Source organism: Parasteatoda tepidariorum, chromosome 7 (assembly GCF_043381705.1).
Source record: "Parasteatoda tepidariorum isolate YZ-2023 chromosome 7, CAS_Ptep_4.0, whole genome shotgun sequence".
Taxonomy (NCBI): domain Eukaryota; kingdom Metazoa; phylum Arthropoda; class Arachnida; order Araneae; family Theridiidae; genus Parasteatoda; species Parasteatoda tepidariorum.
This window is the reverse complement of record NC_092210.1, coordinates 25,177,919-25,203,706: the sequence shown is the minus strand read 5'-3', so window position 1 is coordinate 25,203,706 and position 25,788 is coordinate 25,177,919. Positions and strand designations below refer to the sequence as shown.

The window sequence follows — 25,788 nt, the reverse complement described above, 5'->3', positions numbered from 1 at the left end:
TGTAATTTTTTCACAATTTCACAAACATAGCAGGAAATCTGAAGATTAGTGGACAATTAAAGTGTTCCTGTCCTGCAATTTTGTCTTCATATCCAGTTCTGCTGCAGATGTGTTATTGCTCTTAAGGATGTTTGAAGATGTAACTTTGCTATGGTAACCTAACCTATAATATAACTATCAGGTGGAGACTTGTTTTTTTCTTTTTAAAAAAAAGGCCTCAGAAATTGTAAAAGCATACAGAAGTTGCTTTCGAAATCATCATTGGCCAATAGCTAAAAACCTCTTCTAATCTTCTTTGACGTTTCTCTGATACTTCTTGGGCTCTAGAATTGCTTGTCGTCATGTCACTTCATGTCAAATCATGAAACTTCAATATTAAAATCTAAGTGCTTACCTGCAAACTGAAACTTTCTGAAAATAACTAATTACATTTAATAAAAACTGTTAAAATAAAGAATAGAGAAACCAAAGAGATCCAAGGTAAGTGTGATCGTTTCTTCAAAAGCAATTAAATTCCTATTTTATATATTATATAGCTGCAACGCTTAAGAAAAAAAACTGAAATGCTAAATACATGAAAAGAACACGAAAACGAATTAATTTTTTATGGTATCAATTTCTATTTCTATATAATTTTTTATGGTATCAAATTCTATTTCTATATCTGTTACGTCAAGCACTCAGGTATTATAATTTGATCTAGTTGTGCTTGTATAATTTTGATCTAGTTGCGCTTTCTACGTCATTTTGTTAACATCGTTTGGTTTGTTATTTAACATCGTTTGGTTTGTTATTTCTAAGTTAACTTTCAAAAAATTGGCTGGCATCAGCATTTTTATTCTTTAAGTTGTTTATTTTTTCTTTTGGAATTCGTTCCTTTTTAGCGAAATGTTTTTCAACCTAATCGAATTCTTTGCCGACTGTTCTCTGTATATATAAAGAAAATAAAGTAAATATTTTTAAAGTGTTGTGAAAAGAATTTTTAGTTGTACAAAGTACTACAATATCGCTATAAAAATTATCGTCTTCGCTTAAGAAAAAAAAAATGAGAGTGGAAAGAAGAAGAAAAACTTATTATAACAATTATGAACAGCGACAAATATATCAAAGCGAATCATTGAGTATTGAGTATAGTTAAGTGCGGCGAGCTCTCTGCTTATCGCTTATAGCTCTGCGTTTAAGCGAAGCGTTCTATTTACGTATCGAATATGTTGCCACATTTTTAATACAAAAGTTAAACTTTTCTCCACTTTGATAAATGTAAACTAATGCGAACCTTGCAACTAAATAATTAATTCCTTCGTATATTATTGGTTTAAGTTGTCGAAAATTAATATTTCAATTGTAAGGTTCGCATTAGCATACTGCACTATGTTGTCATTTGAGTATATGCATTTTTTAATAGTTTTTTGAATATGGCTCTTTGAAGACGAAAAAGCATAGATTTTCTTACAAAATGACTGATAACTAAAAAACTAATCCAAATTTTTGAAAAAGAAAAAAAATACTTCTTCATTATGTCGAAACACAATTATGTGCCGAGTTTCGTGCCTGGCGAGGCTTCTGGGGCGATATATTGTGATTACAGACACACAGCCGCGTTTATTGTTATGTATAGATATATAGATATTAAGAAACTTACCAGTTTCTTTTCGTTTTTGTTTCTTTAAAAGAAATTTTTTAATAGGAGAATAAAATTTGGAGTTAAGATTTTATTGCGCTCAGAAGTGACGCTATACACTATGTGATAAATGCAACGTTATTCCTTTTTTTTCACATTTGTAGATTAAATTTGCTACTACACACAGAGGTGGATGGATAGTTAAATGAAATATTTTAAGTTGCAAATACATATTAATGACACTGAGTGTTTCTTGCCGCATCTTTCTATTCCTTCCAAGTTAAACTTTGACACTTGAAATTCTAAAAAAATATAGTAATGTTGAAAGTGTGCAGAATTTGAGATATAACCGCAAACCACATTTTAACATATATTGAGTCAGTTCCCCGTCACAGTACTTTTGCAGCACACTCCAAACTGTGCTGACTGTGCCGTTAGAAAACAAAATGAAAGTCGGTTTTCATCTTAAGAGAAGAGTGCAAACATTCTTTTCTTCTCTTTTTATTTTAAATAAACGATTTGGTGCAAAATTCATATGTTTCGTAAGGAAACTTTTCATTTTAATACAAATTTTCCGACGCTGCACCGACAATATTTTTTGTCACTTTTTTAAGATACAAAATTAATTTAAAGAAAATCTCAGAATATTATTTTTTTTTTAAATGGTGGGCACTTGGGGGTTGGCCACAGAAATGCCTGAACTGCTACTCTCTTCTCGTTACCCAATGGGCACCTGTGGCGAAGCCACGGCAGTGGAGCAGAGTCGCCCACGTCACACAAAGGAGAAAGGACGTAGAACACAGAGAGAAAGAAACATGCATGCCCTGAGCAGGATTCGAACCCGCGATCAGCGGCTTCGCAGTCAGGCACGCTAACCACTCGGCCACCAGGTCGGTAGAATATTTAAAATCAAAACATAAATAAAGTGCACGGTTTGCCACATTTTGAGTGTTATCCCTTGCTTGGCTATATTTGTGCAATGTAAAATATCACTGTTATTTTTTGGGTTGCATATTAGCATGCTTGTGGAGTCCTTTGTTTGTTGTTTATTTACATTGAAATTTAAATTGAAGGAACATGTTATATTGCAAACACTACAAGTATTATAATATTCGAAGGAACTTTAGAAAAATAGAAATTTGCTGCACATTGCGCAAAAGGAAAAATGCTACACCTTAATGACTTATAATATAAATTTGAGAGACTCTCCTTGCTAATAATTTGGGCAGAAGATCATTTAAGTTACGAAATTAGACACAAATACGAATTTTTTCTTTATAAACATACTTTATTTGGCCTAGTTTGGGTATTAGAATCTCAAGACATAGAGGGGGGCAACTGCAATTTGAAAAATATGGTCACAATAGCTAAGTAAAGAGAATGGGAGATAATTTGGGCCTCTTAATGCTAATTCCAATCTTTACATATTTATTATATCTCTTTAGCTTTTTAAGAGAAAGTTTTTGAGCACAATTTTAAAACTTATTTATGCAAGGATACTTTTAAGCAAAATATAAGTTTAAAAAAAAATTTATTTTATTTATTTACGGTAGAAGCATTTTTGAGTAGTAAGGATGCGAATTTTTACTTCATTTTCAACTACGTAATTTTAGAGGACAAAACAAAACATTTGAGTGAAATAAGCTGATATAGTTTCAGAGTAATAAAATTTTAGAAAGTGGGATTGATTAAATATTTGTATACCCTATTATCTAAAAAAACAATTCCTCCATCATTATTAAATAAAATAATAACAAATAATAATAAATGAATAAAATATTTGTTCATTGATCAATTATTGGATAAGTGAGATTAACAATTGCGCTCAAAAATTTTAAGATTATCTTAAATAGTTCCAGAGATTATATTAAATAGTTCCTTGACTATTGTGAATATATTTCCCCGAATGCGACCATCTTTATATTTTGAGGGTAAAGAAATCAAATTTGTCAAAATTGTTAGAATCAAATTGAAATGGGAAAATTAGTATATTCATTCAGAGAAAATCTGTCAGTAACTTTAAATATGGTCATCTCAAATTAGCCCATTTAAAATCAAACCCTTGAACAATCAAAATTGCATCTTTTTACATGATAATTTGTCCATTAGTTAATAAGTCGTTCCATTAGCTATTAAGTCATTCCATTAGCTATTAAGTCGTTCCATTTTATAACTTGAGCACTGCAGATATATTAAACTAAAATGGAATTAGCATAGCATTTTTTTCAGTTTAAAATATCGATTAACTCTTAAATAAGGCGTGTTCCGGAAGTTACATATTGTATTGAAGGTCTTTAAGAGTGTGAAGTAGATAAATAGCATATCTTCACTTTCACCAAACCACGAGACTAAAGATAATATTATCTGAAATGTTACATCACAATAAAGATATATTACAACATTTTTTTCTTCCTATTTTGATACCGTAATTGTGATCTTTTTTTTTTCTTCTTATCCTTATTCATTTGAGTAAAATGGTTTAAGTCATGTCGTGTTCATTTTTTTAAAATAGATTAACAAAAAAAAAATTAGTTATGTTTTAAAGGTATTTAATTAGTAATTTGAGTTCACCCCATTGAACCATTAAGTTTTAGTCTTAGTATGTGAAAATCATGAATTAGATCAAAAGTTAAACAGGATGTTCCTTTTTTTTTCTTTTTTTTTTGAGCAGTGTTCAATATTTTGTGCCGAAATTCGGTTGATTAGAGTAAAAATATTAATATTGCATACAGGTCTAGCATGATAAAACACTTGACAAAATCGTGATATAAATTGTCTGATTTTTTAGTTAAAAAAATCATTGGTTTAAATTAAAAACGTTTTTGTTTAGGATAATTTATAAATTTATTCTTAAGGTTGTGATTTTTCTGGTGTGATTGATATTGAAGTTTTAAACCAGAGAAATAATGAGACACTAATGTATGCAAACTTATTATTTAATAATTAAAATACGCTTACAATTTTTGAAAAAGATCTAAATGGGAATTAAAGTTATGTGAAACTATTAAACTACTATTTCTTATAATCGGTGATATAAAATAATTTGCTATTTAATTAACACATTTCAAAAATACCAAATTATTTTGTTTTTATTCAAATAAAAATACTTTTAAAACTTATATATTACATTATTGCGATTTCGACTTATTTATTTTTAAATGTTTCCTGATCTAAATTGTTCTTCATTTGATATTTCACTGACAAACGGAGTCTTAATCGTTATTTATTCATGAAAGTATCAAGATTGAATAACAAAACAAGTAGGATTTTATTTTTTCACTGATCAGTTTGCAGTAATTATGTAATTATCTTAACCTTCTTAGTGAGAAAACCTGATTACTCTATTTGTAATATTTTCTAAGCACTAATAATATATTTAATCAAAGTTCTGATTGGTAGAAGTTAAAAAATTTAAAAAATCTGATTTAAATTTTTAAAAAAATTAAAAAATTTTTAATCATGATTTTTGTAAACCCTGATTACATAAAATGCAAATAAACCATTTTTCAGCTCTTTTGCATGTTTTTATTTTATTATTTTTAACATCCCACGTCCTTCCATGCGTACCTTTAATTTTTCTTATTTAATTTTTTTTTTCTTAAAAAATTTTCAAAAATTTTCATGAATCTTCTGTGAATTTCGTTCCTTTTTTCCGTGATGAAAGTACAATCCGAAAAGCGTTTAGCAAAAGCAAAATAAAAGCTATTTTGATTTTTTTTTAATTATTTTGTTAAATAAGTATCGCAAAAAAAATTTTAACAAAAACCTAATAAAATAAATACTAAATTTAAACCGACAAATAATGAACGTATTACATTTTACATAAATTTTACTGAACGGCGCTTTCTCCAATCTATAAAAGAAATGTGTGTTGATCTTGTTATTTTTTACTTCAAATAAAAATAAAATGACAAATAAGAGCATGAATTTTGATCTAATTTCCCCCTTTATGACTAGGTTATTAATACAAGGTCAATGTCAAAATTAAATTCGGAAGCTACTATCAGAGCGCAACCTATAACTTTTATTTTTATAACTTTTTCAGTCAGTTTTTTTTTTTTTTTCTTTGGTGGCATGATAATTCAGTCACGAATTTTTTTCCTGAGCGCGCACGCTAATCTTAATCTTTCTGCCTTCATTCATAGGTAGGCTGCCTATGTATCGTGAAAATAATTCCTATTACATGGTTTCCTCCGCATTAACGATAAATAAATAATAAAAATAATAAATAAATAATTTTAGTAAACTCAAATTAAAAAAACTTAAGTAAAAAAAAGCATTCATCTCCGGTACATTTAGGATTTGAAACTAAACTTTTTATATAAAGAAGCATTGAGAAAAAAATATAATTAAAACTAAAAGGATATGGTAAAATTTACCGTGTTTCTTGGTCTATAAGAACACCAAAAAGCTAGATAATTTTTAACGAACAGCTTTGGTAATGATTTTGGTAAAATTAACAATAAAATATGGTTCAGTATTATACAGCTAAATTCTGTAACTGTGGTAAAATTAGGTAAATATATCATGGTACTTTAAAGCTTTGCATAAAAGCCATTTATTCACTTACACTTATTTTTCAGTTTTGTATTTATCACTAAATGTGTGGTAATAGAACTATTTTTTGAAAACCATTACCATATGAACGAAAAAATTACAAATTAATGGTTTAAGTACCGTATATTTTGGTTCTATTAATCAAAAAAAGTTCTTTTTAACCAGAAATGTTATTTCCAGTGAGTACGTTAATTTTATAAGATTTTTTTTTCTCCGCTGCTAGTTTGACAACTTCAAACTATACGGAATTAACAAACAATAACTATTTCTCTATGAATCTCACCGATTCTGGTAATATTTTCTTTATTAAATAAATAAGTACATTCATGAAGAAAAAAAATATTTACTAGCTCCCGTAAATTTTTTTTCTGTAAGTCTGCTCTTATTTTAACTTAAATACGCTCCATAACTTGAAATTAAATATTACTGTTGTTGATAAAGAAAACTATCTTTACATTTTGCCCATAATTAGGTATCTATGGTGGCTAGGTTAATTCTCCTACAGTTTATTCTCTTTAACCGGCCATATAATAAACTAAATTCAACTTCTTTGAGAGGGGAAGATAATTTGCTTGATTACTTTTACTAAGATGATTTCCAATTTTGTGTGCTATTTCTTCTTACCATTAATATTTAAAAATGTAAGAAAAAAAAAACTCAAGACTGAAAGAAACAAAATCAAATGGAAAAGTTTAAAGTTTCATTTTCTTGGGTGGGATTGTTATATTCGCTTTTTTTTAAATCAAATTATAACAAAGCAGCAAGCTTTTAAAAGAAAAGGGTTATTATATGGGCTTTACATAAAAATAGTTATTTAAAACCAATCTTGGACTTTCCTGCAATGCCAGTAATATTAACGGTTATTTTAAAATAATATATTTAGTCAAATATAATAAAAAGAGACAGATGGTAGTTTCAAAAAAATTTTTTTTTTTTTTTTTTTTTTNTTTTTTTTTTTTTTTTTTTTTTTTTTTTTTTTGGAAGAAGCATTTTTAAGCCTCGTAAAAATAATACAGCACTCCCACACAGGTAATGTTCGATTCGAACATCAATACGTGAAAACTGGAAGAAAGTTTCACTTCAAAATTTTAGAATGTATTCTTCAGATATTAAATTTAAAATTTTTACAATATGCAATACAAGACGAGCGAAAGTTCAAATGAAACAAAATTAACATATTTAGTTATGTAAGATTTGTAAAATATTTACATAGTCGGAATTTTCATTCTGAAATTATGATATAATAACCGACAGCAGCCTGCCCATCCAATTAACCATAAAGTTTACGGTAGAGACCATTTATGCCTGTACGGTTTTGAAACCGTTTACAACTAATATGGTTAAAAAACCATGAATACAAAACTATACGGTTTCCTTAGTATTTACAGCTAGCATGGCTCAAAACCATAAGAGAGAAATTCAACCAGGGGTACCATCTATCATGAGCGATAGGAAATTCTAAACTTTTTTATGCTAAGCAGATTTATAGTGCTGCCATCCAAGTGTGAATGAGAGTATCGTAATTTAATAGCCCAGGGTCGCAAATTGGGGAGTGCAGGACTTTGGAAACTCTTCATGTGTTAAAGGGAACGAAGGAAATATTGTAGTGTCAGCGCTGGGATTCGAACCCACATTCTGTCAGTCATGAGATTGACAGGTTAGCCATCTCAGCTATAATATCTTATATTATAGCTGAGTGTATAATATGAACTAAGTGACTTCATCAGGTGGGCCTATATGATGCGATAAAATTCTGTTCGCTTAACCGAGTTAGGTGAAAGCTGTTAATAAAGGGTTTTCTCACTATTCACAAATTAAATACCATCTAATTTATGGTTATTTGACAATTTGGTTTGAATATGGTAAATCAATAATTAAAAAAAACTTTTATTTAACCATTTTTCCAAGAAGTTTTTAACAGGGTATAGTTAGCAGAGATTGTTGTAAAGATAGTGTCATTTTTCATTATATTAGTAAAAAAAAATACTTTTTCAATTCCGAAATTGCACAATTGATATTAGGTAGATTATGCATGGCATTAACATGTTTATGCAAATATATTGCTTCAATTCTCTTTTCTGGAGAAGCGAGACGAAAATAGTCTGATGTAAGCATAAGCAGCTGCCTATGATAAATAATTCTGGAAGGAAAATGGATTTATTTCATTCGAAATTATTCAAAATAAATAACTTTCCTCTGCAGGTGTAAGCTATTAACCGTCTTTTTTATCCCTTGATTTCGAAATAAACACCGCGATATTATATTTCCTCATAATCATTCCTGACTACTCGTTACTCAACAGTTTGATAAACTTAAAACGAAAAACTAATCATAAGAGTTTGCATGAACTACCATGTTAAAAAACAAGCCCATTTTTCAGTTTATATTAAATAAATTATGCAAAATGAAAATAAAAAGATGTTCATAATCATGATACCTATTTTGACTATTTTGCAATCTTTAGAAAAAAGCGAATATTATTAAAATACAAAATTTAGTTTCAGTAAAATTAAACTTATGGAAAAGTGAATAAAATTAAGAGATAGTTTAAAATTAACTTTAACTTTCGGACAATCATTTTAGATATATAATCTACTTAAATAAAATTTAAAAAATGTCAGTATACAATTGTATGAAAACTTTCGAAGTTACAAGTAATGTAAACACGAGACATTGAAATGTTAAAAAATTGTAACAGTTGTTCCCGAGATATGTGATTATAAGGTTATATAATCTTATAATTTTTCATGAAGTAGCATTTGCTTAGCTTAAGAAATGCACTTATACTAGTTTGTGTGATCACCAATTTTATAATTTTGGGGAAATTATAAACCACATTCATTTTGACTGGAATAATAAAAATGCTATTATCTTACTCTCTTTGTAATGAATGCACAAATACAATTAAAGGAAAATTTAGTTCACTCATTAATTTAACTGCTCTTTGCTCTGTAATCTTAGAGAATGAATATTCCTTTCCAAGACATAAGGAACAAAAATGGCGATTGTATTCATTCGCTAAATAGTAGGTAAATAACAAAAGGTGTTATTGTAGAACGGCGAGTTTCAAAAAAAAACCTTTTGTTCGCATATATCAAATGAATTCAAAGCGAAAGAAGTCAGGCAGTGTGTCGAAGCTGATCGCCTCTGTTGAACAAGGCAGGAGCCATCTTTTGTGCACCAGGAATAAACTGCCCATCGAAGAATTCAAACGGAACCATATTGATGCTCTGAACCATATCCTCATTCGTATTGCTTTGCTCACTCAGTCGAAATGGCGGGGCCTTCCGGTGTACTATTTCGCACCATCTCTTTAGGTCGGAAAAATATTGCAAATGAGAACAGTTTAGTCAGGAGTCATCAAAAATTTGGCGCGTGTCTGTTAGGTTTGTGTGGTGAAGATAGATTCTTTATCATCAGCTCATCTCCAAGTTATTGCGAGTAAAGAGTTTTAAAAAAATATAAGGTAAGAATTTATATCAGTGGTTTTTTTTTTATAATTTATTAGTAGTTTTAGACAGTTGTTTAGTTAACAAAATTTCTCTGACGATGCTAATATGCATAATCATAAAATAAATATGCTTATAAAGTATGATGTTATTTTAACACTCCCAAAAAAACTCGATTCAATGTTGTACCACATTATCGGTGCCTTGAAATATAATTCATGTTTCCGTTCCACTTGCACTATAGTCTTGCGTAACAAGGTTTAAGATGACTTAATGTGCACCATAAGATTGTTCAATCTAGCACCATATTAAGATGGCTGCTAATTTGCACGATTATATGGTTTAGTGCTGGTCAAAATTTCAAAGCATATACCGTAATATCCCGGTGTATAAGTCGACTTTTCAAACCCCCAAAATTTTACGAAAATCAAGGGATCGACTTTAAACCGGTAATTGAGTTGAACATTAATTGATAGTAGTTTATCAATGCATTATAGATGTGATAGATGTGAATAATTCTAAATCAATTGAACCCTTTTAGAAACTATTTTTAATGTGTAATATACAATTAATTTTGCATTTTCTTTCATCCTATTTACTTCACATGTAAAGGTTTTCTTTTGGAAATAATACTTTAAATTACTTTTAGAAAAAAAATTAAGGATAAGAAAAGTTAAGATAATTTTACATTAATATTTATAATTTTAGAAAATTTAGTAGATTTACTACTTTTTGTAGGTTTTTTAATTTCAGAAATTTTTATATTTGATATGTTCAGCTGTCGACTTATAGACTAGAAATTTGCTATATTATAATCAAAAATAGAGATCAACTTATACACCGAGATATATACGGTGCATATTTTTATTACTTTCAACTTTGGGATTAAAAAAATTTAACTGAAATGCTATGCATTTTTATTTATTTATTTATTTTAGTTTTTAAGGTCGTTGATGAACAATTATCCTAACAGAGCTTCTTAATGAATATAAACTCTTGTAGTTTAGAGCCACACTGAGAAGTGAAGAAAATCCTCGATATCATTATTAGGACTTTTATGGTGGAAGTTTTGAGTTAAAATAAGCGGCATTTCCCTTCGTTAAGGGAAAAACTGTCCAGTGGTTAGTTCGATGTCGATGGGGCAACGAACACTAGTGTGTGAAACTAAGAAAAGTTAGTCTATATAGCGTTTGTTTTACAATGTTCTGCCTTCAACGATTTCTATCATTGAGTACTTACTCTAGCCCTTACAGATACAATTTTTATTCTATCGCACTCCATTTGCACTATTCCTATTGGACTATTCGTATTCTCATCCAAATTGAAATGCATTTCTATTGGTTGCATCTCTAGCTGATTGATCATTGATGAATTTCTAGTGGGCAGGTAAGTGAAGTCAGTTCAACTTAGACATCTCCAAAGGCTATATAAGTATAACATAGAGCCGCGATAGCTCAGGGGATAGAGCGTTCGCCCTCCAATAAGGAGAACCGGGGTTCGATCCTAGCTGGTTGATACGAATTCCGCATCCGGCTTGCGCCGACCACAGTGCTGACGGGAAATATCCTGAGTGGTAGATGGATGATGGGTTAGAGTCCCCTTGCCGTCTGGCTAACCGTGGGAGATTCTCGTAGTCTTCCTATCCATGTAACGCAAATGCGGGTTAGATCTAGTAAAGAAGTCCCCCACAAAGGCAAATTTCTCCCAATACTTGATCCAGGAGTTCCCTTGTCTTCTGGATTGGGTTCAAATTACAAGGTTATGTAGTTGAACATTAGTAGTCTCAATGCTGCTCTGCTCCCGCCATGATCATGGGCTGTTTGCCATGTCTGATATGTATTTTATGTTTGTACTGTTTTCTGGATTTTTTTGATTTTAATAAACATTTATTTACCCGTATACCCTAAAAAAAGGCGGGTCGGGAAAAATTTTCAATCAGTAGTTGTAAACCCAAAAATTGGGTCGGCTGTTCAATGAAGGTTATAAAATAAAATAAAAAAATAAGTATAGCATAAGTAAAAATTAAAAAAAGAAACTAGTTTCATAATAGATTTATATTTCCGAATTATTTATATTTTTGTGTACCTTTGAGATGTTAAGACGAATTTTAATGTATTGTCTTCAAGTAGTTGTATCGTAAATGTAACACAAATAGAAAAAGTGCTTTTGAATATTAGCTTTACATTGATTGTTCGATTCTTTCAGGTTATATATAAGTCCTGCGGGAAACATAAATAGTTGTTATGATGACATAAAAGTACTTAAAAATTTCCTTTTTGAAAATGGATTTTATCATTAAATTGTTTTTATTGGCAGATTTCTTTGAGATGTTAAGAGTATTTCGCTTGATAAGCCTACAAGTGTGTCTTATTATCCTCAGCAACCAATTCATAACAACTGAAGGTAAAAAAATAAAGCAATTTGTAAAGAAAGGGCATAGGCGACAGAGTGCTCCAATTGATATTGGCGAATACTCAGGTATGTTAAACATTTCATTTATTAAGTAAATGAAATTCGCGTTTAGTTGTAAGTTCGTAAAATAATGACACAATATCAAATAATAATTTGAGAGAAATTTTTTGTCTGTTCATTCCTTTATTTGTTCAGCAAATATTTTAAAATACAATTTTAGGAATATTTTTATCAGAGATTGTCGCAATATCTTGGATTTGATAAATTTTTTAAGAAGAAATAATTTTTTAAATTTCGATAAAAGCTCAAAATGTGATTCTGTTTTTCCCCACTTTTTCAAGTTCAATAAAGCGTATTCAATCATAGTTTCTTTTAATAATTCTCTATTTTAAATTATGTCAGCACACAAAATATTTGGAAGATTGCAAAAAATTTAAAAATTGCAATTTGGACGGAAAACAGGGGAGGGATAATTTTTATAGGTAACAAACATATTTACATACATTTCAAATGAAATTTTTATAATTTTTCAATAAAATCTCTGCGATATATTTACAGGGGACTTCGACAACAATAGAAGACAAGGCAGGCCAAATCCGAATGGAGATGTATACGAGTTCCACAGATTTCAGCATTACGGGTATAAAACGCCTGCACCCACCTCCTTCAGTCTGGAAAGCATGCTAGCGTTGCTTGCACCCCTAGCTACCATACCAATCATTGCAAGTGCTGCTCTCAGCAGTATGGCCGCAATTCTACCAACTTTAACAACCGAAGGTAAATTACGTTAAGACTACTCTTTTTGAAATCGCAAGGAAAAATTTAGTTTTAACAGCGCGAATTATCTATTTAAAGAAGAGTTTTTTTTTAAATTTATTTATTTCAAATGGCAGAGGTGAATTGACATGTTAAAAAGCAAAAACACAGGAACAAAACAAGAAAGTAAAAAGTCATTTCCTCAGGAGCGCTCTTGCTTCCCAATATCGCTCGGTAGACGACGACCCGCAGAGGGTCCTGCAGCACCTTAGAGGAGTAATTGGGCCTATTCCTACTCTAAGTGCAGCACAGGATGTGGCTGCCATCCAAAACAGCTTGGCTCTTGCACAGAGAACAATAGGGCTCAGGTGCCAGCCCTAAACGAAACAGGTGCGCGGCTAGGCAGTCATGTCCGGTATATGGTCGAAACCGAGCCACCACTTCGCTGCACGGCCAGTCTGGAATGGTGTTCTGTCGAAGATCTCTCCACACTTTAGTTTTTACCCTTTCTGATAATTGAAGATGGAAATCCCCATTGATTTTTGATCTAACAATCCTTTTTAAAGTTGAAAAGGGGACTGGGCTACTAAGAGCCTGGAGAATTCTTGTGTCTCTCTTTGCCAAAACATCAGCCCTCTCATTTCCTGCAATATCACAGTGCCCGGGAATCCATTGTAGGGCTACAGTTTTACCAAATTGCTGGAGTTTACGTATCACATCCTGACATTTTAGAACGTCGCAAGTAGAAGGGCAATGCATAGATTTTTTTAAAAAATAAGAAGAAAGAAAGAATAATTAAAAACACGTTTTTAAAAACGTAAAAAATTCTAAATTCGTGTAAGGAGATTTGTTAAGAATGCAAAGAGTTGCTTTATTAAAATAAATAACTCAAAACTATGAGTTAAAATTAATTTAAATTTTTGGGGCTGGGATAGCCTGGTTGACAGGGTGCTGGACTCACGTCCGTGAGAACGGGAGTTTGAATCCAGCCGGTCGAAGACTCTTCTTGTAGTAAAAGGAGACCTGGTGCACATTAAATCTCTCGGGTCACAAAGTACTCCATGTCCCCATAACAAATTATACTTCTAGGAGTACTGAATTGGAGATTGATCGTTCTCTGTTTCAGGTCAAAATTACGATCTGTGGATGAATGAATGGATGTATGAATGAATGGATGTATAAATGGGTCCGCCCTATAAACAGGTGTGACGTATGGGTGCGGCAGAATTCAAATCTTTTGCCATAGATGGCTCCACTGGAAAACAAGAGCAATCGCACCCCTTGCCTTTATGGCCTACGACAGCAACAGCAATCAATATTTTTACTGTGTATAAAAAAAGAAGCGGGTAAACGAATATTTAGAATAACTTGATGACATTCCTTAAACGAAACTTGGAGTATTTATTATTAAAATCCCACAAGAGTAAAACAACAATATGGCAATATGATAGCTCATATTTAGTAATCCCAATAGAATGTAAAACGCTTTATCTATATCTCCTAAAGAATTTATGCCAACTTTGTATTAAGAAAGCTCAAAATTGATCCTAATAACATATTATTTCGTGACAAATACTTTACATCAATGTAATTGAAACGCAATGCAGATTTTTCTTATAGTCTTTAGGCTGAAAAAAGTAATCATCTGGTGTTACTTTGGTGAATTTTAAATTTTTGGCACAAAATCTGTGTTCATCTATCAGATGGTGAAAGATAAATAGTTTTCTAACTTTGCGGAGAACAGTATAGAGTAAAACTAGAATGTTTAAATACATTTTAACTGCTTTCTTTTTCTGTAAAAATTCTAAAACGTTGCTGGTGAAGTTACTCCCACATGAGGTAACTTTAACCATACCTGCCAACTTTTTATCCTTCCGAGGATGGTTTTCCCAAGTGGTAGTAAAATGGAATTTAAATTACAATTTTAGGCAGTAACATACGCTATATTTTGAAGAAGCTTAAACGGAATGCAAAGAAAGTAATACATATTATTATATATGCTTAATTTTTTTAAAATTAGTGGTGGTCAAAAAAAATTATAAATTAAGTTTATAAATGCAAGGAATATACAGAAAGCAAACATTTTACTACCACTTTAAATATAGAAATAAAATTTTACGCCAAATGCGTAAAAGTTGGCAGGTCTGCTTTAACCCACAAAATGTTTTTCATTGTATACTGCCTTTGAAGTCCTTTTTCGGGTTTAAAATAAGCAAAGATAAACTTGAAAAGAGTTTAAAAAAAGTATTTTATTAATCTGCTGTTGTTGTTGTTGTTGTTGACGTATGCCTGTTTAGGCAGAGGGGGTGTGATTGTTCTTGTTTTCCAGTGGCGTCATCTATGACCAAGAATTCGACTTCCGCCCCACCATACGTTACACCCGTTTATAGGGCGAACCCATTCATACACCCATTCATTCATCCACATTTTTATTAATCTTTATTGCTTTTATGAATTTTATTTACCTTCGGCATTCGTTTAAGTATTAGATTCTTGTTTTGAAATTTTAGTACTAGAGATAAATGAAAAATAGGAAACATATAGCTGCGAGAGAACAATACAGATTGTAGATGCGTACTATTCTTCACTAAGTTTGCAAAAACTATTATAATATAATAATAATAATGAAAAAGAAAATGCCGAATAGCTTGAACTAAGAACAATAACATGGAATATAAAAAATCACAGTACAAGTTACGCTGAATTATTGAATACAGTTTGCCTGTTTATCTATGTACTTAATAGAATGATTGAATTTGTTTACCCGTTAAAACTTCGTATATGATACTGATCTCATTATAATATTAAACACTTCTTTTATCTTTTTTACTTTCTTTAATAATAACTACTTAATACTTTATTTAAATATTAACGCTGCTTTTTTTCCCCCATTAGGAATGATAACTGGCAGGAGTCGGAGAGAAGCTGTTGATGACATCCTGATGGGAGCTTCAAGTAACTTCAGCTCGTCATTTAAAACATCCCCTACCCAGGAAGACAGCAATATTCGCCTCAAACGAGACGCTCGAGATCTGGATATTATCCACAAGTACCTGAAGCAGATGAATCCCAAGCAAGACTACAACGATGAGGTCATGGCATCGTATTTGCAGTGCAGCGGAATGCTGAGCGAAAATAATCACTGCTTAGAAAGATTGGTCTGTCAGTTTTCAGATCAGTCAGCTCGGATGGCTTCTTTAGAAAAGGATGTGTCTTCACTGTAAGTATCTATCTATATTATATAAAGCGCTAATACGTATGTATCAATAAAACCAATGATATTTCTTTTCTCGCGTTCGCAACAGTTTTCATTTTTAATTGATAGGATTCGGCGCGCAAGAGCACGTAGTGAGCATCATATGGCTAATCTATATTATATAAAACGCTAATACGTTTTAATTGATAGGCTTCGGCGCGCAAGAGCACGTAGTGAGCTTCATATGTCTAATCGGGTGAATTCTCACCGAATTATCAAAAAAATTCTCACAAAGTTATCTTCATCGAAGCCGATGCTTTACATCCGGTGTTCAGTACTATTTCATATTGCTTTACAACACATGGTTTTAGTCCTCTGGCGGGAAAGACTTTAAAACAAGACTTACAACAGTTACTTTTCTCAACAACTGAAATTTAGTATAGTGTGTGATTAAGAAAAATATGCGAACTGTTTGCAATTTCAAATTAATATTGAAATGCACAGGTTTAGAATTTTCTACAGTGAAAAGTTTTCGAAAACTTCAGTATTCAAAAAAGTATACAAAAGCTAGACGTTAAGAACGTATCCAATGAGCGAGCAAAGTGAGCATCGGATTGCGAAGCAATCCGAAATGAACTGCGAATGCAGTTTCGGGGGTTGGCGAGCGCCAGCGAGCAGGGGGCGAAGCCTCCTAGTCTATCTATATTATATAAAACGCTAATACGTACGTATGTATGTATGTATCAATAAAACCAATGATATTTCTTTTCTCGCGCTGGCAACAGTTTTCATTTTTAATTGATTGGATTCGGCGCGCAAGAGCACGTAGTGAGCATCATATGGCTAATCAATATTATATAAAACGCTAATACGTTTTAATTGATAGGCTTCGGCGAGCAAGAAAGTGAACATCATATGTCTAATCGGGTGAATTCTCACCGAATTATTAAAAAAATTCTCACAAAATTATCTTCATCGAAGCAGATGCTTTATGCAGATGCAGCGAAGCAATCCGAAATGAACTGCGGAAGCAGTTCCGGGGGGTTGGAGAGCGCCAGCGAGCAGGGGGCGAAGCCTCCTAGTATCATTTAATTCTGTAATGGATCCATTTTTATTAATATGCTCTCAGAAAAATCGGTTCAGTCTTATAATATCGTACAAATTAACTTTAATTATGCGTTTAAAATAAACCCCTGTTTCCACTCAATGTGAACGATAATATCGTGTTGAAATTTTTAAACTATTTGCTCTACAATATGGTTCAAATTATCGTCGTATTACGGTTGCTGCAAATATGAACGATATTGTGGTTCAACAAGTAAAAAGTATTATATTTTCCTGTGCGTTCTACGCAAATAATGCTTTTTCTATTAGCATAGAAGAAAAAGGATATAACATTGAGTCAGCATTCTATTACTCTATACTATAACCAAGTTACAGTAACCAAATTGCAAAAAAAAAAAAATTTGTTCTTTGAACGGAAAATCTTAAGAAAAATATTTGGTGCAGACCATGAAAATAATAGCTAGAGTTACTTATTTAACTGCGAAATTTACCAAAAGTACAAACAACCTGATATTTTTAAAGTCATGAAATTCAATAGACAACGATGACTCAGACATCTATTACGATCTGATGAAACAAATCTAGTAAAAATGCTCACATTTATTTATCCATGGAAAACAGAAAATGAGGAAGACCACAAATTAGGTGACTTGACTCTGTGGAGAAGGACTTTCATATAGAAAATAAGGGAAACAGTAAGAGCCTTGCTGCGGATAGGCCCTGATGACAAAGTGTCTTTAGTGTCTTGGACTTGAAAATGAATATTTGATTACAGACCCCTTGGTTGTAACCTACTATATCAACGTCATCGTCCTAATTGATTTAATCTAACTTGTATTGATTTACTTGGAAGTTCAGAAACAACTACAAATAGTTCTGAGGGAAAATATAATAAATATTTATTATAATCAACTGTAAGTCTTAACGCAGCACTGTTCTCTTTCCTTGCTTCAACCCGGCATGCATAGCCAAATTCCTATCACAATCGGTAATACTGTATAAATCACAATATGTAGTTCACATATAGTACAGAGAATGAATCACAATGTATTGATTTGAAAAAGAACTTAATTACACAGTTTTGCAGAAATCCACCATTCCATAACCTATAAGAGGTCCCTAACAAAGACTATATAACTATAGCTGAACGGCGCTGTTTTACAATGTAATCTTTATTTTGTTATATCATTGATAACTATGTTCAGACGCGATGATTAAGCGGATAGGTCACTGAACTATCCTTGCGAATGACTGAGGTTCGAAACTTGGTGGCATCATGAAGCTCACTCAGCTTCCATTAGCTACTCAGGGCAGTCTAGCATAATCTAAACTGACCACATTGCCGCCGTTGGGCCCGAAATTGTGGCACCATGACAACCTGGTCAGTAATGCGTTTATTGAAGGAATGCTGTATTTTTTAGTCATTTATGTTTGGTATTTTTGTTTGAAAAATTAAGTTTTGTTTCACTTTGATAATCAAAAATTTCATTTCGCACTATATTAGACATTAACTTATACTCCCTCTATACCACATACATACATGGTATATAGAAAAAGCGGAATTGTAACGAACTAAATTACTATTCCTTATTATTGCTCCAAATATTAATCATTAACAAAGAAAATAATGAATAACGGTTGAAATTTTCTAAAAAATACTAGCACAAGTATATTTAAAATTCTTGTTTTATGCTTAGTCTTGTCTTGAATGCTTAGTTTTTACTGTTAAAATGAATTTATGAATTAATAAGATTTCAAGATAAAATATTCAACTGTAGCGAGTAATGCTTGCCGTAACGAAAATTATCGCGTTTGTCAACACCCCACAATCTCGGAAAGTAAAATAACTGCAGAGAAGTACCTTGATTTAGAAACGTGAACTTCAACTTGAAATGTATCGTTTGTTTCACAATTTAAGACGAACCCTTATACAAAATAAGATGCTTTTGAGATTATGGTTGACAAGTGTGAACAAATACGCCTGAGGCAGAAAATGAGGCAACATTTTGCACCAAAAATAACCACATCAATGAGCTTCAATTTCAACTAATTTACACTTCAACTTCCTATATTGATCGACAATACTTTTTGTTGAAATCATGTGAAATTAATCGCACCTCAAATATACTTTGTTTGTTTGATGTATAGGAAAAAATAACATGTGTACCTCAAAAGCAACCACTCTAAGCTGTATGCTCTGAGGTAGATTTCTATCAAACCTAAAAAACAACCTCAAGTGTGAATTAAAACAACTTTATACACCTTGATTATGAACCTTTGGGGGTTGACTTTTTAAGGTGGTTTTTGAAGTTCACTTTAAATAAACCTCAAATGAACCTTATCTCTTCAAAACAACCTGAAAAGCAGCCTAAATTTTTTCGTAAAGGAAGTTTCCAGACGGACAATCCTTTCGATGCTGAGGTTTTAGTCTATTTTGAATAGTTTTGTATTTATTTTTTTAAATTGACAACTAATGAAATTTTTCTTTTCCTTTTAGGATAATTTATACCATTTTTAATAACAGATACATCAAAAGTGACTTTAAAGAAAGACTGAGAAAGGCGGCCTTTTTTGGAAGAGACAAAGGGCGGTGTTCATTGTTTTCATGTTCCAGAAACCATTATACAACTATTTGAAATTTTGTTTGAAAACGTGAGACACCAAAAATTTGGACTTGTTTTTAATAAAATTATTACAGTTTCAGAAACTACTAAATTGCAATTTGCTTTCTGGCTTTCAAATAATCTCGTGTTGTGTTGAAAACACTATATTATAGTTATGTTAAACTCGGTTGTTAGAAATTCTAATGATAGGTGTCGTCAGAAAGACGTATTTAAGAATTTTGTGGTAGTTAGATCGTTCTAACGCTATCTATTAGTGAAATTTCTTATCACCTAGTCCCTGGAATATCTTTTTACCTTTCTATCAAGAGATGTGAATCTATTTTCGTAAGAACCTTTTCTAAATGTGTGAAGAAAAAAAACATTTTGATTAATTTATATGCGCAAAAATTACTTTCTTTTTAAATTTGAACAAGTGCGAAAATAAAACATAGGAGGTTAATTGAGTTTAGAAAAAAAATAGCATTTAAACTCAACTCTAAACGTCTGGGGCAATTGTGCAGAATTAACAATTTGATGAGTAATTTGAGACTCTAAAATGGATCACTAGGCCGTTGACTTGAATTCAGCTCCTCTTTTAACCAACAGAATGGTTAAAAAAAGTTTTTTTTAATAAATCAATGTTAAATAAGTCATAGTTTTAATGAAGCAAAATTAAAAAAGTTGTAAAAAATTTATTATATAAGGTTTTTAATTTAGAGGAAGAGGGCCATCCTAGGGGGAAAATCTACAGAGTTTAATCCATTTATTTTTTAGAGCAGGGGTTTCTAACTGGCGGCCCGGGACCGCATCCGGCCGCGAAGCGTTTTTTTGTGGCCCGCGAACTAAAATATATTAGTTGTCATTTTTTTTAGGACAATTTTCGTAAAAAAAATCTATATGGGTTTAAAATACTTCTCTCGTTAATAAAAACCTAATTTCTTCGTTTCTGTAAAATTTAACATACCAACGGTGCAAAGAAATTTATTTTTCAGGTTTTGCATTCAGGAAAAAATTTATTCAAATACAAACATAATCGAGTATGTTTGTCTTTTTTACTTCACTTTTTTTGTATTTTGTGAATATAATTTAGCATGCGCGTATCAAAAATTTTCTCGAATAAATTCTCCGATTTAACTTTTTGAAACCACCCATTTTGTACGAGAATATTTACACACACATTTGTAAATTTTAAATTTAAAATGTAAATATCTATTTACTGTAGGATGCATCAGAAAAAACCTCAATTTTCTCACTGAATATTTTGTGTGCTACTATGTAAGTTTTAATACCTTAACAATTAGATATCTGTTGCACATTAATTGTTTAATACATAGGTGCACATTAAAGTTATTGTAGCCCGAAATTTCATTATTTATTTAATATTTTTAAAATTATTATTAATAACAATTAAATCTTTTTAAAAATCTACTTCTTATTTTAATTCGTCATTCAATACTTTCGTTTTTTACAACTTGGTAACACTCTGACAGTAATATTTAATGTTCCTTCAAACATAAAAGAGTGCTACAAAAACTTTTGATAAAGTTGCGGCCCGCCATTTGATTTGTGTTTGTAATTGTGGCCCCCGACCTCATGTAAGTCGGAAACCCCTGTTTTAGAGGTTTAGATTTCAGCCATTTTCACTTCAAATATCATTCATTTTTTGGCTGAATAGACTTGCTGAAAAAAACGAGTTAGTAAAAGAATTGATATTTGTTTATGATGCTCTGATGGTGTATTTTTGTTATTTAATTCTGTATTGTACATATTTTTAATAGTTTATTCTCTGATATTTATATATCATTGCTTGACATCAAGTTTATCATTCACATAAATAGCTTGTAATGTTTTATAAATAGAATATGATTTGTCAAATCACTTGCGTTAATAAATATTTTGTTTATCTTTATTCTGAGTGCTCTTGTGATATTTGTTCTACATGAAATAGAACAAAGATAGAAAGAAACTGTATCAATAAATCAGTAAATCGACAGATTAGAAATCTTACGAATCAATGGAAGGGTGAATCAGCAATTCAGAGAGAGAATTTATGTAAAAAAATATTTCTGTAAAGAAGAAAAAAATAGCTTTTGAACAGTGAGGAGGAAAAATATGAATTAAGCACCCTGAATAACTTTTGATCACATGATCGGATTTCAGGACTTCAAGGCTTGAGGGCGTAACTGCGAGTAAGCTAATTAGTTAGTGCAAACAATATTTCAAGTTACGAAATCAGACACAAAAACGTATTTTCTCCGAATAAACATACTTTTTTCCTGCGGATTCGGATTCTTGACCATCAGTATAAGGAATAGACGCAATATAAAAATTATGATCTCGATAGTTTGGTCAGAAGAGTGGTTGAAATATTGGACATAATAATTTCATGTTTTGAGTATTTCGCTCATAATTAATACCTTTCAGCATATTAAAATTACCCTACATATTTCTGAAATTATTTATATACATAACCAAAGTATATTTTGTTTTTTATCCAGACTTATAAATAGTTAATGCTTCTCGTACAAGCGTATATACCTTTCAAAAAATGCTTCATTGAAGAAAGGCTGTGGAGTTGTTATTTCATTCTGTATCGCTTTGAAGAAATTAATTTTTAGAGTTATTAGTTGCAGAATCATCTATCTTTTCCAGAATTATGATTTATTTCTTCGTTTCACTGCAAAAAGTTTTCCAAAATAAACTAATTTTTTAGCCCCTTAAATTTTTGCTTACATTTTCACTAAAAATAATATTTTTTAATTTTATAAGCTAGTTTTAAGGTGCAGACTTTGTGGTTAGATCAAAATCATTAAAAATATCAAAAAATATTAATATATATGCCCTGAATTATACTTGACTATATTTCTTTGGGCACTAAGCACTTAACTTTTCTCCAAAAAGTCAGATATTTAATTTAAATTTTCAAATAAACAATGGCTTTATGAATATGATCATGATTAACAAAATCTTAAATATTTGCATACTAAACATCATAAGAATTGTGATGTTTAGAAAAACAATCTAATTGTTCAATGATCTAAATTGTTCAGAAAAACATAACAGCACATTGGCAGAAATTTAAAAATAAACCCTCACTCGAATGTTTGTAATTGAATTCTAAATCGTAAATTCTGAGATGTTCCTAGTATCATTATAAATATAACAGTTTCTCTATAAAACTTAACATTTTTCTGTTTATTTATTCAGTTTTATATCAATAAAGTTTAATATTGGTCTGGTATTTTGGAGAAAAAAAACAGGAACATAACTAATACTAAAATGTAAAATTTATAGCACCATTTTAAACATTGGAATCCGTCAAAAATATTTATCTTCAAAACGGATGGATTTCGCCATTCAAGTTTAAGAAATTTGTGTTAAAAGTGTCTTTTTTAATTTTAAAAATTTATTCACACGTTCCTCTATAAAAATTTAACTTTAAATTACAGTTGGCACAAAAAAGATATTCATCAAATACAAATTTAATGACACTATTTTAAAGTTTGGAAGTCGTAGAAATATGTTTTAAAACTGTAAATCTTCTAGCTCAAAACTTGAGAATTTAGTTTCGAAAGTTTCTCTTGCGACGATAAATTTTAGAAACTTTTAACTCAAGCCTCTAGTGTGAGAGAAAAAAATAATAAAAACAAATACAAGTATAATAAAAACAAGTAATAAATAAATAATCATATTAATTCTTGCTTACTTTCTATGCCAATAATACTCTACATGTTTATGTTTAATTAAACGACCAATAAACATTAATTAAACATTTTCCGGAAAAAAATATTTCGTTTTAAATATTAATATATTGGTATCGAATCTTTTTTCTGTTATATCGTGATGAGAGTTTTAGACCAGCAAACAAAACAGAACTGTAGACAATTACTTATCTGCACCGCAGATCAAGTAATATATGCGTGACCTAATTTTTATACAATAATGACTTAGGATTTGTGAATTTTGGTTTCAGTATTATTGAATAATAGCAAATGTTAAAAATTTTCTTGCAATACTTGGAGAAAAAAAGGAATTTATACGCTTTTAATAAATATTACATTAATTTTCTTTTTTAAAAAGTCTTATTACATTAATTTTCTTTTTTAAAAAGTCTTATTACATTAATTTTCTTTTTAAAAAGTCTTATTACATTAATTTTCATTTTTTTTTTCATTTTTAATTTTTTGTAGCTGAACTAAGCAATTAACGTTTTAGCAATGCATATAATAATTTCATTTTTCCAAAATTAAATTTTTTTTTATTTAGCATTTCATTAGTAACGTACAACTCTAATTTAACTAAAACTCATCATCCTCAATGGCTCGACAGCTCAGAATGGACCTTGCCCTTCTCAAGAAGTTTTTTCCAGGCTAATCTTTTTCCTGCTAGCGTTTTCCAGTTTCTAGTTTTTCAGGCCAAAGGGTCTTTTTCTAGATCATCTATCCATCTCAAATTCGGCCTACTTCTTTTTCGTGTGCCAACTGGTCTGGCATTGAAAACTCTTTTTGTGGTACGGTCTTCATCCGTTCTGATAACGTGGCCTGTCCATTTTGTTCTTTGTCGATTTATAAAATTAATAATGTCAGGTTCATTGTATGAGTGATGAAGCTCTGAATTTGTTCTTCTAAGCCCCACACCATCTAAAACTACACTGGTGGACAAAATTAAGAGATGGAAGACATTTTCCCAAATATCTCAAAAAATACTGAATGTAAATGAATGAAATTTGGTATGGATATAGCTTATTCCATGATAATAAAGTATGCAAAACAAAAATGAAAGTGCCATTCACTGACAAGACCTATTACCAATAAATCCAGTGTAGCCTGAACTTAAGGATAAAAGAGGACAATAAAAGTGAGGCTTGTACAGTGTGTGTTGCCTCTAGTATAGTGTATGGTCACCCCTGCCAGACAGCATGCACGACGAGTATGCATGCTGTTAATAAGGGAGTTAAGGAGGACTTGTGGAAGACCCTCCCATTCTTCCAACAGAGCAATTTTTAACTCCAAAATGGTTCTGGGGGAGGTTGGCGCATCGCAATAGCTCTCCCAAGAGCATCCCAAGCATGTTCAATAGGATTCAGGTCAGGGGATTTGGCTGGCCAATCCATTCGTTGAATATCCTCGCTTTCCAGATACTCATCAACCATGAGAGCCATATGTGGTCGCGCATTGTCGCCCATAAAAATGAACTCAGGGTCAACAGCGCCCCTGAAAAGACGCACATAGGGCTCCAGGACCTCCTGCCTGTACCTCTGGGCATTCACGGAACCATTGTCAAACACATGGAGCGGTGTGCGGGTATCTTGTACGATCCCTGCCCAAACCATGAGTCCACCACGAGCATAATGGTCCCTTTCGATAATGTTGCTGGGATGGTATCGGGCTCCACGTTCCTTCCATATCAATAACCGTCCAGAATCAGGTTGTAGACTGAATCTGGACTCATCGGCGAGGAGAACATTAGCCCATTGAAGCTGTGTCCAATTCTGATGTTGTCTTAATTTTGTCCACCAGTGTACTCAAACTATCGTACATTATATATTTACAATCATAATAAATGAAGAAGAAAAATAGAATAATAGTTATAAATAAAATTTATCGGAATGAAATAAATATTCAAATTATGAATTTTCACGTTGGCAATATTTCAACAATAGTACTAAAATTATGTATTATAAATTGGATTTAAACACGGAATTCAAATTTACGAGGTTTAAAATTCAGATCAAATTCGATTCTGAATGTAAGTCTATATCAAAATCATTGATCCTTTTATTTAAAATTTTAGTGCCAGCAAAGTTATTTTGATTGTTTATTAAAGTTACCACTTGCTTAAAGAGAAAGACCAATCTGGGACATTCTAGAAAGAAAAAAAGCTTAGATTAAAAGTTTTTTCGTTACTTTAAAATTATATAACTAAAGATTTATTTAAATTTGAATATTCAATTTCTGGACAGTCGGAAAACTTGAAATACGTTTTTGTTCTTTTCGAAGCTACACTTTTTAAAACAGTAAGACCCAGAACTGATACAAATCTCCACACATTGACTTCAAATTAAAAGTTTCATTCTTCACCGAAGAGGTTTAATTTTTATTTCATTGTTCTCAGCTTTTTCCTATTAAT

The 25,788-nt window shown here is 31.1% G+C and overlaps 2 protein-coding genes across 3 annotated transcripts in view; both read left to right on the top strand.

Moving 5' to 3' along the window:
• The window catches only part of LOC107450559 (NADH dehydrogenase [ubiquinone] 1 alpha subcomplex subunit 8), a 204,175-nt gene that overhangs the window by 155,017 nt on the left and 23,370 nt on the right, over nt 1–25,788 (top strand). The gene's annotated exons all lie outside the window — the stretch shown is intronic.
• LOC107450545 (uncharacterized) lies at nt 9,301–21,568 on the top strand. 2 transcript variants are annotated; one of them, XM_016066359.3, is made up of 5 exons: nt 9,301–9,644; nt 11,944–12,105; nt 12,598–12,816; nt 15,691–16,015; nt 19,554–21,568. In XM_016066359.3, exons 2-5 carry the CDS (start codon nt 11,955–11,957, stop codon nt 19,690–19,692), a joined length of 834 nt encoding a protein of 277 aa, XP_015921845.1. In that variant the 5' UTR covers nt 9,301–9,644; nt 11,944–11,954; the 3' UTR covers nt 19,693–21,568. The 2 variants fall into 2 exon arrangements, with proteins under 2 accessions (XP_015921845.1, XP_015921846.2); XM_016066360.3 differs by lacking the exon at nt 9,301–9,644 and having other exon boundaries at nt 11,837–12,105; nt 19,554–19,771.